Source organism: Sphaeroforma arctica (genome assembly GCF_001186125.1).
Source record: "Sphaeroforma arctica JP610 unplaced genomic scaffold supercont1.739, whole genome shotgun sequence".
Classification (NCBI taxonomy): domain Eukaryota; class Ichthyosporea; order Ichthyophonida; genus Sphaeroforma; species Sphaeroforma arctica.
The window spans coordinates 1-13418 of record NW_014039819.1 but is presented as its reverse complement, the minus strand read 5'-3'; the positions used below and the strand labels follow the sequence as shown (position 1 = coordinate 13418).

The window sequence follows — 13418 nt, the reverse complement described above, 5'->3', positions numbered from 1 at the left end:
ATGTATGTATGTATGTATGTATTGTTTTATTTTATAATGATATGTAGTGATAGTGGTATATATTGATATATGATATAATTGGAGCATTTTTTGAGGATGTACGTTTCTGCTGTCTGTGAACATCGACCACCACGATTGGAATATGGCGAGTATCTGTTCACGATCGTATATAATTAGCCTGTGTTGGGATTTTAGCGGTTGCGTGTATTTGCATAAGCTTCTGCTCAATCTAAACGTACCTACACTCAATTAGAAACTCCTGACTTGCATTCCCTCGCACAGGTGGCGTCTGTGCCTTTCCCGCCCACTATCGTTCTACCTACCAACTCAGTGGGAGAAATCATCACCAACAAACTGCTGGAATCGTGCGATGTGTCTGTATCTGCCGGTGCACATGTGACCCATGCCACGAAGACCAAGGGGAGTCTTATTGCACGCACCGCCGCAGCCGAAGGAGAGAGCATTGTGGAGGTCATCTGTACGGACGACGGCACTAAGAACGGCGACTACCAGGTGTGTGGCTGAGGGTTAGAGAGCATGTAGCGCCTCAAATGCGTAGACTTCTGCGAATGTGTTTCATTCCTACAGGCTTCATAAGTTGTTGTGTGTTCGTTCGTGTGTTCCTTTGGAAATTCATATACTCTATCTACTAGTAAGAATAGTCTTCCGTTTATTGTGTAATATGTATAGCTTTTCAGAACCGCATCCGACTAATTGTACAGAGTTCTGATTTATCTACATCGGTGAGTATGATTCAATAACCCACACTGCATAAAATACATACTGTTTGGGCTAAGGGTAAGAGAGAACTAAAGGTAGGAAACCTGTGTCGATAATGCGGGGGAAGATGACAGCAATTAAAAACCTACCGAGAGGCCAAGACGACCTGACTTAAACGATCAAAAATAGTGGTTAAACCCCTATTACCCTGACTTTGCACCACACAAAAAAACCCCTAACATTATCCCGTGTCTCGCCTTGGCCATCCGCAGACGGTACAGCGCAACGCGTTCCCCATTGACGTGCGGTCGGTGCACTTTCTGCTGCTGGTGCCCGCCTCTAAGGCTGCCATTGTGCCTGTGGGTGTAGACCTGTGCTTCTCTGTGGTGGTTAGAGATCGCAACGGTCGCGCCTTCACTGTGCTGCCCAACGGCGGAGACGCACTGCGCGTGCAGTCGAGTAACCAGGGTGTGGTGAGCGTACAGACGCAGGCACCTAGCAGGTATGTACTTATGTACCACACTATGGTACAACTAGTGCTGTGCCGTGACATCTTCGGATGTTCGTCTCGGCTGTAGCCAGGTCGTGCTTAGGCAACCCACTGGAAGCACTTGGGACAGCACGTGCCGCTACTTTTGTGTTGGATACACCAATACCCATTGCCCCGCACACTGGCCGTGCACCCCTCTCACAGGCTTTCTGAACTTAATTGAATGGTAGTGTGTTTCACCCCTCTCACAGGCTTTCTGAGTTTATTTGAATGATAGTGTGATGCACCCCCTCCCCATTTAGTACACATCTGACCACCAGATTCCATTGGTCTGTAGCAGTACCCGTAGCTAACACGTCGCCGCGCTCCGTACCTCGATAATTGTCCAGTGCCAGTGTGGACTGGTCGGCCGAGTGCCACGTGCGAGTGCGCACTGAGACCGCCGGGCGCGCAGTCCTCAGAGCCAATTGGGTGGGCACACAACCCAGTGCAGTGGACTACGTTCACGTGACTGTGGGCGAGTCAGAGACAGGTCTGCCTACCACGCTTGTGCTGTACCCGGGAAGCAGTCTGTGCTTGCCCCTGCCCAAGAACAAGTTCCGTAAGTACATTAGACGTAGTGAGTGATTGATAGCGCGTTGGTACATATACGCTGAGCGTGTATGCGTGTGTGTGCAGTTATATTATATTTGTCACCTCTCACTGCTAGGCCTTCGGTTGGCCGTGGTACTTTTGAGGATAGACTTACTGTATGTTTGGACATTTGTTTGTATGAGTATCCCGTCAGATTGACTTTCTTTATTTAGACATATGTTTATAATATTCGGTTTAGGAACTTATAGTCCATGTGTGGCCCACCTGCCTGTTCATAGGCATATGAGTCCGCTTCTCTAGCGATGGATGGGTATATAATTTTTTTGAAGATGTCTTTGTGCTTGTGTGTGTGTGAGAGAGAGAGGTGAAAAATCAGTATGCATACTCACCTTTGCAAAGACTTCCAAGTGCCTGTATACATGCGAATTTACGTACGTTTCATATCACTCATCGGTAGACACGTATGAGAGAGAGCGGCCTTACTACCTGGAAGAGCAACCTGCCTGTCCCGATGGGAAGAAGAAGTACCGCGCAACAAAGAAGGGCAAAACGTCACTGGCACTCAAGAGCGGCAGAGACGTTCTCTCAAAAGTCACGGTGCATGTGGCAGATGTCACGACGGCACAAGTATGTTGCTTAGTGTTTATGTTAACGACGGCACAAGTATGTTGCTTAGTGTTGATGTTAATGACGGCACAAGTATGTTGCTTTGTGTTTATGTTAATGACGGCACAAGTATGTTGCTTAGTGTTTATCTTGGGGTTTCTGTTTATTGGTCTCTGCATCGTACCTACCTGCACAACGAACGCAAAGGTGGTGTAAACGGGTTGTTTCAGCTAATGGTTTGGCATACGCTGTTATTGTCCTGATCTGTGGGATTAAGACTCAATGTTGAAGCTGATTTAGTGTCAGGAAATGGAACGTTTTCGAATCGTTGGTCACTCCTGATCGTGACTGGAGCTACACACAAGCCTGCACATACCAAACAGGTTAAGTTAATGCTTAGTCCTAGCCAATTAAATAGGGATACCATGAACAAATGCAACTTCTGCACGCTCGTACGCACACACACACATATATATATATATATATATATTAAAGAAAACTGTGTGATACTAACCCGTTTAATACACACAGGTAAGCAAGACCTTCAATGGCAATGAAATCACGAACAGCCCCGGTGCATCGTATGATTTTGCGGTGACCTTTGAGTCTGAGGCGGGACCGTTTTCGCCCGTCATAGGCTGTGACACCACTCAGCCGTCGACCCATGGCTACACCTCCAATGTGCCTTACACCTGCGTCTTCGCCCTTGCGTAAGTCGTATGCAGAGCGCGCTTGTGTTTTGTTTGAGATTGTACTGTGATGTGTATCGTTGCTGGGTGCAATGTCCCTAGCTGTACATTGGGTCAGTGGGTGCGCATTGGACGTCGGTTTTTTTGTTTCTGCAGGTGTCCACTTGCGCTATGCTGCATTGGTGTAGACTCCCGAGCGTGTGTTGACGTGAGCTGTGAGCTGTGCAGTTGTTGTATAGATCAAATGCTGTTAGTGTAGTGCCCGTGGCTGTTGTATCTCAGGACGTGTGTGTCTATGCCATTTGGTTGGTACACTTTGTTACTGCCCTGCCTACCCTTTGTCGTGGAGTATCGTGTAGTCTGTCGCAGTGCATGTGTCGCTGCGTTGTGTCCGGTGCTGCTGTCTCGCCCTGTCACTCGAGTGCGTGTCATGTCACTTCATGTGTCACATTAACGTGAGGGCTATTGCGTGACGATAACGAACACCCGCCAGCACCACGCCACTTCAAAGGCAGAGACGTCACAGGTACACAGCCGAGCATGCAACTACGAAACGCCACACCTGTTATGTGCGCAGTCATATGCGCATACATACTATTCCCCATTCAAAGTCTCTTGTGTTGACATATATACTACTCCCCATTCAGAGTTTAAAATCACTTGTGTTGACATATATATTACTCTCAATTCAAAGTCTCTTGTGTTGATATATATACTATTCCCCTTTTAAAGTCTCTTGTGTTCACATATACTATTTCCCATTCATAGTCACTTGTGTTGACATATATACTATTTCCCATTCATAGTCACTTGTGTTGACATATACTATTCCCCATTCCAACTCTCACGTGTTCACATATATACTATTTCCCATTCAAAGTCTCTTGTGTTCACATATATACTATTTCTCATTCAAAGTTTCTTGTGTTCACATATACACTACTCCCCATTCAAAGTCATCAAAATCTCTTTTGTTGACATATATACTATTTCCCATTCAAAGTCTCTTGTGTTCACATAAATACTACTCCCCATTCAAAGTCTCTTGTGTTCACATATATACTACTCCCCGTTCAAAGTCACTTGTGTTCACATATATACTATTTCCCATTCAAAGTCTCTTGTGTTCACATATATACTATTTCCCATTCATAGTCACTTGTGTTGACATATATACTATTCCCCATTCCAACTCTCATGTGTTCACATATATACTATTTCCCATTCAAAGTCTCTTGTGTTCACATATATACTTTTCCCATTCAAAGTCTCTTTGTGTTCACATGTATACTATTTCCCATCCAAAGTCTTGGTTGTCGCCTGTGCTAACACTGTGCTACCCCTCCCATTCCACAGCCACCTCTACAGCGGTTCGCCGTACATTGACCATGCAACCGGTGCCACATACTGCCGTGCAACCGCAATAGAGTTGCCACCGCAAACCGCAGGACAGCCCCAGTTTGGTATTGCGGTGGAGCCACTGCTGCTCACAGTGCGCACAGTGGGGTCGAAAATGCCACAGATCTCGCCCGTTGAGGTGATCAAGAAGAAGGTGGTCGCGCTCACCGTGCCTGCGTTGGCCGCACAGGTCGTGTATTCCAAGGTCGCTTATGCCATGGAAGCTGGTCAGGTGAGTGGGTGGGTAGGTGGGTGGGTGGCTGCGTGTGAGTGGTATGCTTCTCTCCCCTTGTGTACGAATGCGTTGGCGAGGGGTTGTCTGTGATACCTTGCATGTGTTTGCTGGCGTGGGATGTATTTCGGTAGTGAGCCATATACATATATATATATATATATATATATTGATTTGAAATTGATATTGATTTTGATTTTGAATGCTATTGCTATTTTGATTTTGATTTTGATTCTGATATTGATTTTGATTTTGATTTTGATATTTATAAGTATATGTATGTGTATTTGTATATGCATATGTATATTTTATGTTTATTTATATATTCTTCTCGGAGAATTACTGGGTTAGAAATATGAAAATCTTGGCACGAATTCTGGTGTGTTGCATTCGTTTGTCATCTACTGCATATTGAGCAGATCACCGACCCATATATGAGTCATACTAATCAGTAGTTGCTTCCAATGCTTCCTCCAGGTCTTTGGTAATCTGACACTCACCAATGCGCAATTCCACGAGGGTGTGGAACCAATTGCCGCAGATCCTAGTGTGCTGCAGATAGTGCCTGCACCCGTCACCATGGCAACCAGTCGCGTTGGCACCCAATCAGACACGCCATCCACAGCACGTGTGTACAACCTAATCGCCGTGCAGGGCGCCTTCAACGCAACAACTGTTGTGTTTGAGTCGCCACGCACTGCGCAGGAGCTGAAAGTGGTCCTCAACGCAGAGGACGCTGACAGCGACTCGAGGTATGGCCAGCACATGCCACTCACTTGGTATGGCCAGCGCATGCCACTCACTTGGACAGGGCTGCGTGTCCGTTGTGTGTTGTGCTCTAACACATGCCCAGTGGGAGTGCCGCACCAATAGTATGGGGATATTTTGCACCTCAGTTAATGGTTTGAGGCTAATTTATACCCAGTTGTATGGTGTATTGTGTGTGTTCTATTGCATATATACTGTTGCAGGGTGACGTTATCCGTTGGTATGAAACATGTACGAAGAATACTCCTAGTTCTGGTTAATCGTGTGATTGTTTGGAGGGGTTGGTCCAAAGCTTTCCTAGTCATGTTTTCAACATGGCTCACGATATATTCTTGCTTATTTATAGCAGTTGTTTCTGACTGTGCACGACATTTAATATCAGACTGTACTCATATCGTTTGTGATTCATTTGTTATTGCTTGTTTGTAGCAGTTGTTTCTGACTGTGTGTGACGTTTAAGTCAGGCTGTACTCATACCGTTTGTGATTCATTTGTTGTTGCTTTACCCATAGTCACTTGAGGTGGTGCATGACACTTAATGTCAGGTTGTACTCATACCGTATGCGATTTATTTGTTCAATCAGCGTGTATGCCGGTGATGTGCACACGCCAACATCAGATTGCCAGGGAACGGGACCTCACCTATCCGCACCTGGAATCAAACAAGGTGGCACCAGAACTAACCACAGGTGAGTCACCCTGGGTATCACTATACCTGCAGTATGATTGTGTATCGCCATAGCCATCACTATACTCTTTTAAGTATGATTGTACTATCGCCCTAGCTATCACTATACTCTTCAAGTATTTTTGTACTATCACCATAGCCATCACTATACTCGTAAAGTATGATTGTACTATCGCCCTAGCTATCAAAATACTCTTAAGTATGACTGTAATAGAGTACATTGATAGCAAAAACCCTAAGTATGATTATATCATCGCCCTAGCTATCACTATACTCGTCAAGTATGATTGTACTATCGCCCTAGCTATCACTATACCCTTTAAGTATGATTGTAATATCGCCCTAGCTATCACTGTACTCGAAGTATGATTGTACCATCGCTCTAGCTATCATTATACCCTCCGTGTGAATGTACGTTCGTTTGTGCGGTCGTGTCGCTTGCTGTATCGGCCACACTTCAGTGTTATCGTACTCCTTGATAGAGAGATGCTCCACCGTCTAGCTGTATTCAATGTGGTCCCGAGGCATCCGCACAGGACGTCTATAAACTATTCCAGGGATTGCTTTCGCATGGCGTCGTGTGCTTGCCTTCAGTGTATGCACATGCGCTTGCACATGTACTAGTGGGAAGGATGTGCATTTGCCCAACAAACAACTAGTCGGACCTCGAGTGTCCTATTTCGTGACAGTTAGGGCATCCTATTCTAAATCCGTGTGCTTCTACTCTCTCGTTTGTATATAGCTCAAACAACAACTCGGGTGCTACGTCGATGGTGTTCATGCTGGTATTCATGGTAGGGGTGGCCATGATGATCCTGTTTGTGGTGTGGAACTACTTGCACGGCATGAATGCCGCTAATGGCATGCGCATGACTCCCCATGTGCCACGCAATGCCGGCTCCGTGCAGAACCCATTCAATCAGCCGCTATGATAGGGGCATGGATATGGATATACTCGATCAATCATACAGTAGGGTGAGAGCATAGATATGTATGTACTTCTTAATCATGCACTTAGATGGGGTCATTCAGATACCGTCCATCATACCATATGACAAGGCTGAGGTGTCTGACATACATTATATCTGTGAAAAGAATAGGATGGTGAGATTGTAGATCCTCTCCGGTAGAGAGGCGTCAATTCTGGAAGCCTTTCAGTACTTAAGTTGGGGTGGTAAACACGTACGTGCAAGGTGCGTATGAAATCCACCCACTTGCTCAGCTGGCTACAACGGCTAGTAGACGCAGCAACGCACACACAAATATGTGTACAAGCACGCATGTGAAACACACCATGACTGACTCTTGTGTGTCGGTGCTAGCTCCGCACTGAATATATCTGGAGAATCCAATATTGCCAAACACTACGCACACTACACCTGTCGTCTGTATCGCAAATTGTAATAAAATTAGCTTAACAATCCAATTTAGTTGAAAACATGGTCCTTAAAGAATATTCCACCATTATTTATCACCTAGGATTATGTGCCCGTTGTGTCTGCTATGATAGAACTGGGGGAAATCCGATTGAGCCTATACACTGTGGTATTGAGCGATGGCGCAGTTCATACTGCTTTTCACACAGCAAATAAGTGGAAACGTTATTTTATTTAGAACAAAGGCAAGTGAATTCGAGTCACTGCTAGTCAATAATTTAGTCAGGGCTTCAGTACATTCTGTGCTCTGCTTGTCCACATGCTCCGTCCAAAAGATTCGCACTTGATAGTCTCTGGCCGTGAACGGCAGTGGTAGAGGGCGGTGATTGCTGACTGTAGGTGCCCAAGATATGTCGAACAACAATCATTCCTTTACACTATAATATATGCTGTTTACCTCCTACTTGTAGGAAAACTGAGCGGGTACAAAGACTGAATAGTCCTTGAACGCTTGTAAGTAATGCTTGTATATATCTCAAATAAATTGGGAACCTCGAGTAGCTCAAACGTGAATAGCACACAGGTAAACGTGTATATAGGCAGAATATAATATATAAAAGGCGGAAAAGGCGCACGGATGATACAAACACATGCTTGCAAGTATTAGCCATATATTTAAAGCATATATTCAACTAGTACGATTGTACGAACCCCAGAGGCAACACAGCAGCCCAATGCAATGAGTCTAACGACACGCCTTCTCGAGTGGAAACAGTCTCTCTATGATAACTATCAGATACATTTGGATTAATCGGGTTTAGCAAACAATGATAAAATGTAGCAATCTGGGAAAAGTAAGACTACATGGGCAAGTGGGGCCAGGGGGGGCCGTTGTCTGTGGACTAGTTACTACTAGAGAGAGTTAGTAGTTACGGAAACATACAAAATCATGATGGGTGATGATTGGCAAGTCTAGTTTACAGACTGAAGATTTTTATTTTTTTTAAATGGTCAACATGCCCAAAATGAGCACAAGTGCCAACTGACAACAGGGCAAGTGTTGTTTTTAGTCCACATTCACATGGATTCCAATTTTACCTTTTAATTGTTTTGTAAAAAACCCAATAAAAATAAAATCAAAATATTTACCCGCCTTCTTCGTTCAATGAGAATCGGTGTGTGTCGGTGGACGGTGATCGATGACATGTCACCAATTGTGCCAATTCATTAATTGTGTTGTCACCTGCTGAGGACTGAAGTTCTGAACTTCAGAACTGAAACACTGTGAAGCTTGAAGAAAGTTGAGCAGACGAACGAACACTCTACTCGGACCTTGGACATTCGGACAGACGGACACTGGGTTTGAGGGTCTATGAGTCGACTAGCCAGCCTCTGGGAAATAAATAGCTGTAGGACTCGTATTAGCCTTGGCCTCAGCGGCCCAGGCCCCAGCCCCAGCTTCTTTTTACACCACCAGCAAGGGGAGGGTAATGACAAATAAAAACGAAAAAAGTGGGTGTCAAAAACAAATTGGGATTAGAAATATGTATTAAGAACATTTTAGGAAAAATTCATGGAAAAATGATAGGAGCCCTTCGAGTGTTGGGCTGCTGGCCAATAATAATTGAATACTTTGTAGTTCTAATGCGCTACACCAATTTGATAAAACTCATGTGCTTGAATTTCCTATTTTTAGAAAATTACTACACAATTTGGGACGAAAGCAGTCTAGAAACTAGAAAGTATATCCCAAATTCCGATTTCTTCCCAAACGTTGCTTTGGAAGACATGCTTTATCCCCATTTCTATCGAAAGTTGGAACGAAAAAAAATTGAATGATGACGATGAGCACATCTAAACAGAGAACACGGGTTTCCAGGATTTAAATTTAAAAAAAATGTATTCAGCAACGCCAATTCTATCGGTTGAGCACTTTCTGAAATTATTTTAATTCGTGAACAATCGGAATTCGCACCATCGTCAAACTTCCAACGAAGTGAATTTGCAACATGTTTTTTTTTTGTAATTTCTAGGTGATTTCGGTGCATCCACTGCATCGAGTCCATTAGACATACTTCATTGGTTTCGGCCTCTGTTGAGTCTGTGAAAGCCAACATATGCGAAGTTGCAGCTCGCGTGCAAAGAGAGTAAATATGTATTTTCCTCATTTATTATTTTGAAAAAAGGAAATTTGATGACAGCTAATAGGCTATTTATCAAGTTTTGGAGAATATCTGAGTGTGGTTCCCCATTTATTGAATCATTGTTTGTATGTTTTTTGGTCAAATTAATTTATATATAGAAAGAAAAAATGTATCATGGACAAACGAACACTTATTTTATATACTCTGAATTTCTGAATTATATATATTATATATATGATGCAAGGAAGGTTCGGCTGCATAAGTTCGAACACAAGCACTTGTTAAGGTTAGTGCAGTGCTCGGTACATTATCATAATCTGGCTGTATACACATTTACAAACACTGTTTCAACAACTTTCACACAGCATACCTGAACAAATATATACTATTGTCTCTGTATTGCAATATTCACCATGGCCATTGAACGACCATTCAAGAACGAGAAATTCTCAGCCGAGAAAAGTACCAGTGTGGATGTAGTACCTAGGAGCAACATCTACCTGGCCAATCGCTTGTCACTGAATGTCATTGACTTCTACCAAGTGTATGTACAATGTTATGTGCCTTACATTCTCACAGCGATTGTGGTACTGCTGTCCACCAAACTGGCCAGTGATGTCTCAGCATCCGAAGTGAATTGGGATTCGGCTGTCGCGTATGTGTCGCAATTGAATTATAAATTCGCCGTGGATGGTCTTGCGCTGGTGATGCTTGTAGCATTCCTAGGATCATATCTTTCCAGTCGCAAAAGCCCCGTCTACTGTGTCGAGTTCGAGACCTTTACGCCGCCAGAGAGCTGGAAGGTCACCCGTGACGAGATCATGCAGGTGATGAGGTCGAGCAATTCCTTCACCGAGGAAAGTCAGGACTTCTTACAGAGAATCATGGACACAAGTGCCACTGGAAATGCCACGCACTGGCCCCCAGGAATTCTAAAAGCCCTCAAAGGGCAGAAACAAGAAGAAACCATGACCTCGTCACGGCGCGAGTTTATGACCGTCATGGCAGGATGCATTGACCAATTGATCGGTAAGCCTAGTATAAGGAGGAGGCGTGTTCGTGTGCTACTGTGTGATGTGGAGATGAATATTCATTACACAATACGATAATTGCATGTCATGTTCGGGTGCCGCTCAGACAACATATGTATGTCTCGTTTATATACCCTTGTATGTATTTATTTATATAATATTTGAATATATAACTCTGTATGTGTATATATACCTGTCAAATGTTCTTTATATTATTTGTGTATCTATTTTCGTATGTATAATATGTATTTATATTCCCGCATGTATCTGTAAATGTATCTATTCTCTTATGGATATGTGTGCTTTATTAAATTGCTGGTACACAAACAGCTGGGACATTTACACTGTTTGATTGGTATTTCATACCTTGATTGTCTAGACATACAACTGTACGAGTGAGGTATCGTCTACAATGCATGTACTCGCACGAGTACAGGTGAGGTGTACATCGCATCTGGCCTTCCTTTCCGTATGTACTGTATTCAAGAACGTAAGAAGTTTTCCAAACGGCGTGTTGATATTGCATAGCGAATTGAGTGGATTGTGCAAAAGGACGATAAGACATGCCTTCTTAGTAACTCTTTATGTAGCTGTGCTAACTTATACTCTCGACTCTTGGTTTATTATGTTGCAAAATAGTTAATCAACGAATATGTACTTAATCTCGATACAGAAAGGACAAAGATCGACATTAAGAACGTTGACTTCTTAGTGGTGAACTGCTCGCTATTCTCACCCACACCATCGCTGTGTGCGATGATTTCGAACCACTACGGCATGAAGTCGTCGCTACAATCCTTCAACTTGGGTGGCATGGGATGCAGTGCGGGTCTCATCTCCGTCGACCTTGCTAAGCAATTGCTGGAGAATAATCCTGGCAAGACCGCAATAGTGTTCAGTACTGAGACCATTTCCGAGCAGCTGTATCACGGTAACGAGCGGTCTATGTTGTTGCAGAACACGCTCTTCAGAGTTGGAGGTAGCGCCGCACTGCTGTCCAGCAAGTGGAAGGACGGACTCACGGCCAAATACAAGCTGCTGCATACCGTACGCACACAGCATTCAAACGACTTGGCATACAATGCCGTGTACCAGTGTGAGGATAAGACCGGTGAACAGGGTATCCGCCTGAGCAAGGACATCGTGTCTGTGGCTGGTAAGGCTATGACAACCAACCTAACGTCGCTGGGCCCATATGTGCTGCCTGTGACTGAGCAGGTTAAGGTGCTATACAGTATGCTCATGTCCTTTGGACGCAAAAGAGGGTGGGTAAGGCCGAGCGAAAATGGCGCAGAGAAGCACTATGTACCGAACTTTAAAGCTGGGGTGCAACACTTCTGCATCCACGCGGGAGGTCGGGCTGTGATTGAGGGCATTCAGAAGAATCTGCAACTCTCAGACTACGACACTGAACCCAGCAGAGAAACACTGCACAACTTCGGCAACACCAGTAGTTCATCCATCTGGTATGAGATGCGGTGGTTGGAGGACCACGACCGCATCAAGCGCGGCGATCGCACCCTGCAACTGGCCTTTGGGTATGTTTGGTTTGGGTCGATTTATTTTCTTAATCGTATGTGTATTGTGTGTGGTACTTCATTGTTGTGATGTGTGTAAATTATGTATTGCTAGGTAAAACATGGGTTCTTTGGTTACTAGTTACGTGGCAGTATGCTTATTGGAACAAGCATGGCTAGTACACCATCTACACAGCCTTCGAAACACCGAAGTGTGTACTTGAAGTATATCTTGTGTGGTTGAATACTTTTATCACATGCTACATATTATCACATTCGGTGCAGATTAGTTGTTATGGCGACGGTTGTAAATAGTTGATACACGCATGTGTTTTTCGTTGCACCACGCAACTACCTAACTGCATCATTTGGGAAGGATTGGTAACATGTTTTGGAAATGGACTACGAATCTTTACTTATCGCAATGCATCCTCCTCTCCCCTACATAGGTCTGGTTTCAAGTGTAATAGCGCCGTGTGGCTGCGATTGCGCTGAAGGATTTGGATAAACGAAGCCCGTTGTTAATGGCTACATCTTTTTCGCCCCATGCATGTTACACGGGTGTCGATACAAATGCGTTTGGAAAGGTCGATTAATGATACGACTGCAAACGAAATTAAAATTAAAGCTCTATACAACCTTAAAATGCCTAAACATACTTCACTTAAATACATGAATTGCGTAGTTTCTTTTCTGGATTCAGGTTTGAGTTAAAAATCAAAGACAATTGTATATTTACATTCCCGTATCTTGTTCCGAAACAGTTTATGACCTACTTCAGTATGTGATACAATTGTCGATCGAAAATTTAGATGCCTTCTGTGACATATATGCCGTATGGATGTGTACGTTTACCATTTACAATGAGTGTTGAGCAACAACTTTCACAGAAATCTTTGTTTTTCTATCAAGCGCATTGACCACCATTTTAAAACTGACATTCACACAACACTTTCACAACATGTGTTGTGTGATATCTAGATGAATGTACTAAGATTTAAAACGTGATATTTCTATACTCGATCAAATCTCATATTTGATATATAAATAGTATATATATATAATGAATATAATATGATTCAATAGGTGATATTTCTATACTCAATCATGAATGTAATAAGATATAATAGGTGGTGTGTCTTTACTCAATCAAATCTCATATTGG

At 43.6% G+C, this 13418-nt stretch overlaps 2 protein-coding genes across 2 annotated transcripts in view; both read left to right on the top strand.

The window, feature by feature from the left end:
• SARC_08323 (hypothetical protein) overlaps nucleotides 1–7611 on the top strand; it is a gene marked incomplete at its 5' end in the record, with an annotated part of 17589 nt that extends 9978 nt beyond the window's left edge. Inside the window, 9 exons of the mRNA XM_014297707.1 lie at nucleotides 283–513; nucleotides 993–1222; nucleotides 1600–1811; nucleotides 2262–2431; nucleotides 2942–3120; nucleotides 4456–4729; nucleotides 5207–5481; nucleotides 6082–6186; nucleotides 6928–7611. Coding sequence (XP_014153182.1) covers nucleotides 283–513; nucleotides 993–1222; nucleotides 1600–1811; nucleotides 2262–2431; nucleotides 2942–3120; nucleotides 4456–4729; nucleotides 5207–5481; nucleotides 6082–6186; nucleotides 6928–7117 — 1866 coding nt within the window. The 3' untranslated portion in view covers nucleotides 7118–7611. The remainder of the gene's footprint in view (nucleotides 1–282; nucleotides 514–992; nucleotides 1223–1599; nucleotides 1812–2261; nucleotides 2432–2941; nucleotides 3121–4455; nucleotides 4730–5206; nucleotides 5482–6081; nucleotides 6187–6927) is intronic.
• A 2239-nt stretch (nucleotides 7612–9850) lies between these two features.
• On the top strand, nucleotides 9851–12894 carry SARC_08322 (hypothetical protein). Its single transcript, XM_014297706.1, has 3 exons — nucleotides 9851–10734; nucleotides 11410–12274; nucleotides 12703–12894. The coding sequence occupies exons 1-3, from the start codon at nucleotides 10119–10121 to the stop codon at nucleotides 12746–12748; spliced, it is 1527 nt and encodes a 508-aa protein (XP_014153181.1). The 5' UTR covers nucleotides 9851–10118; the 3' UTR covers nucleotides 12749–12894.
• Nucleotides 12895–13418: the final 524 nt, after the last annotated feature.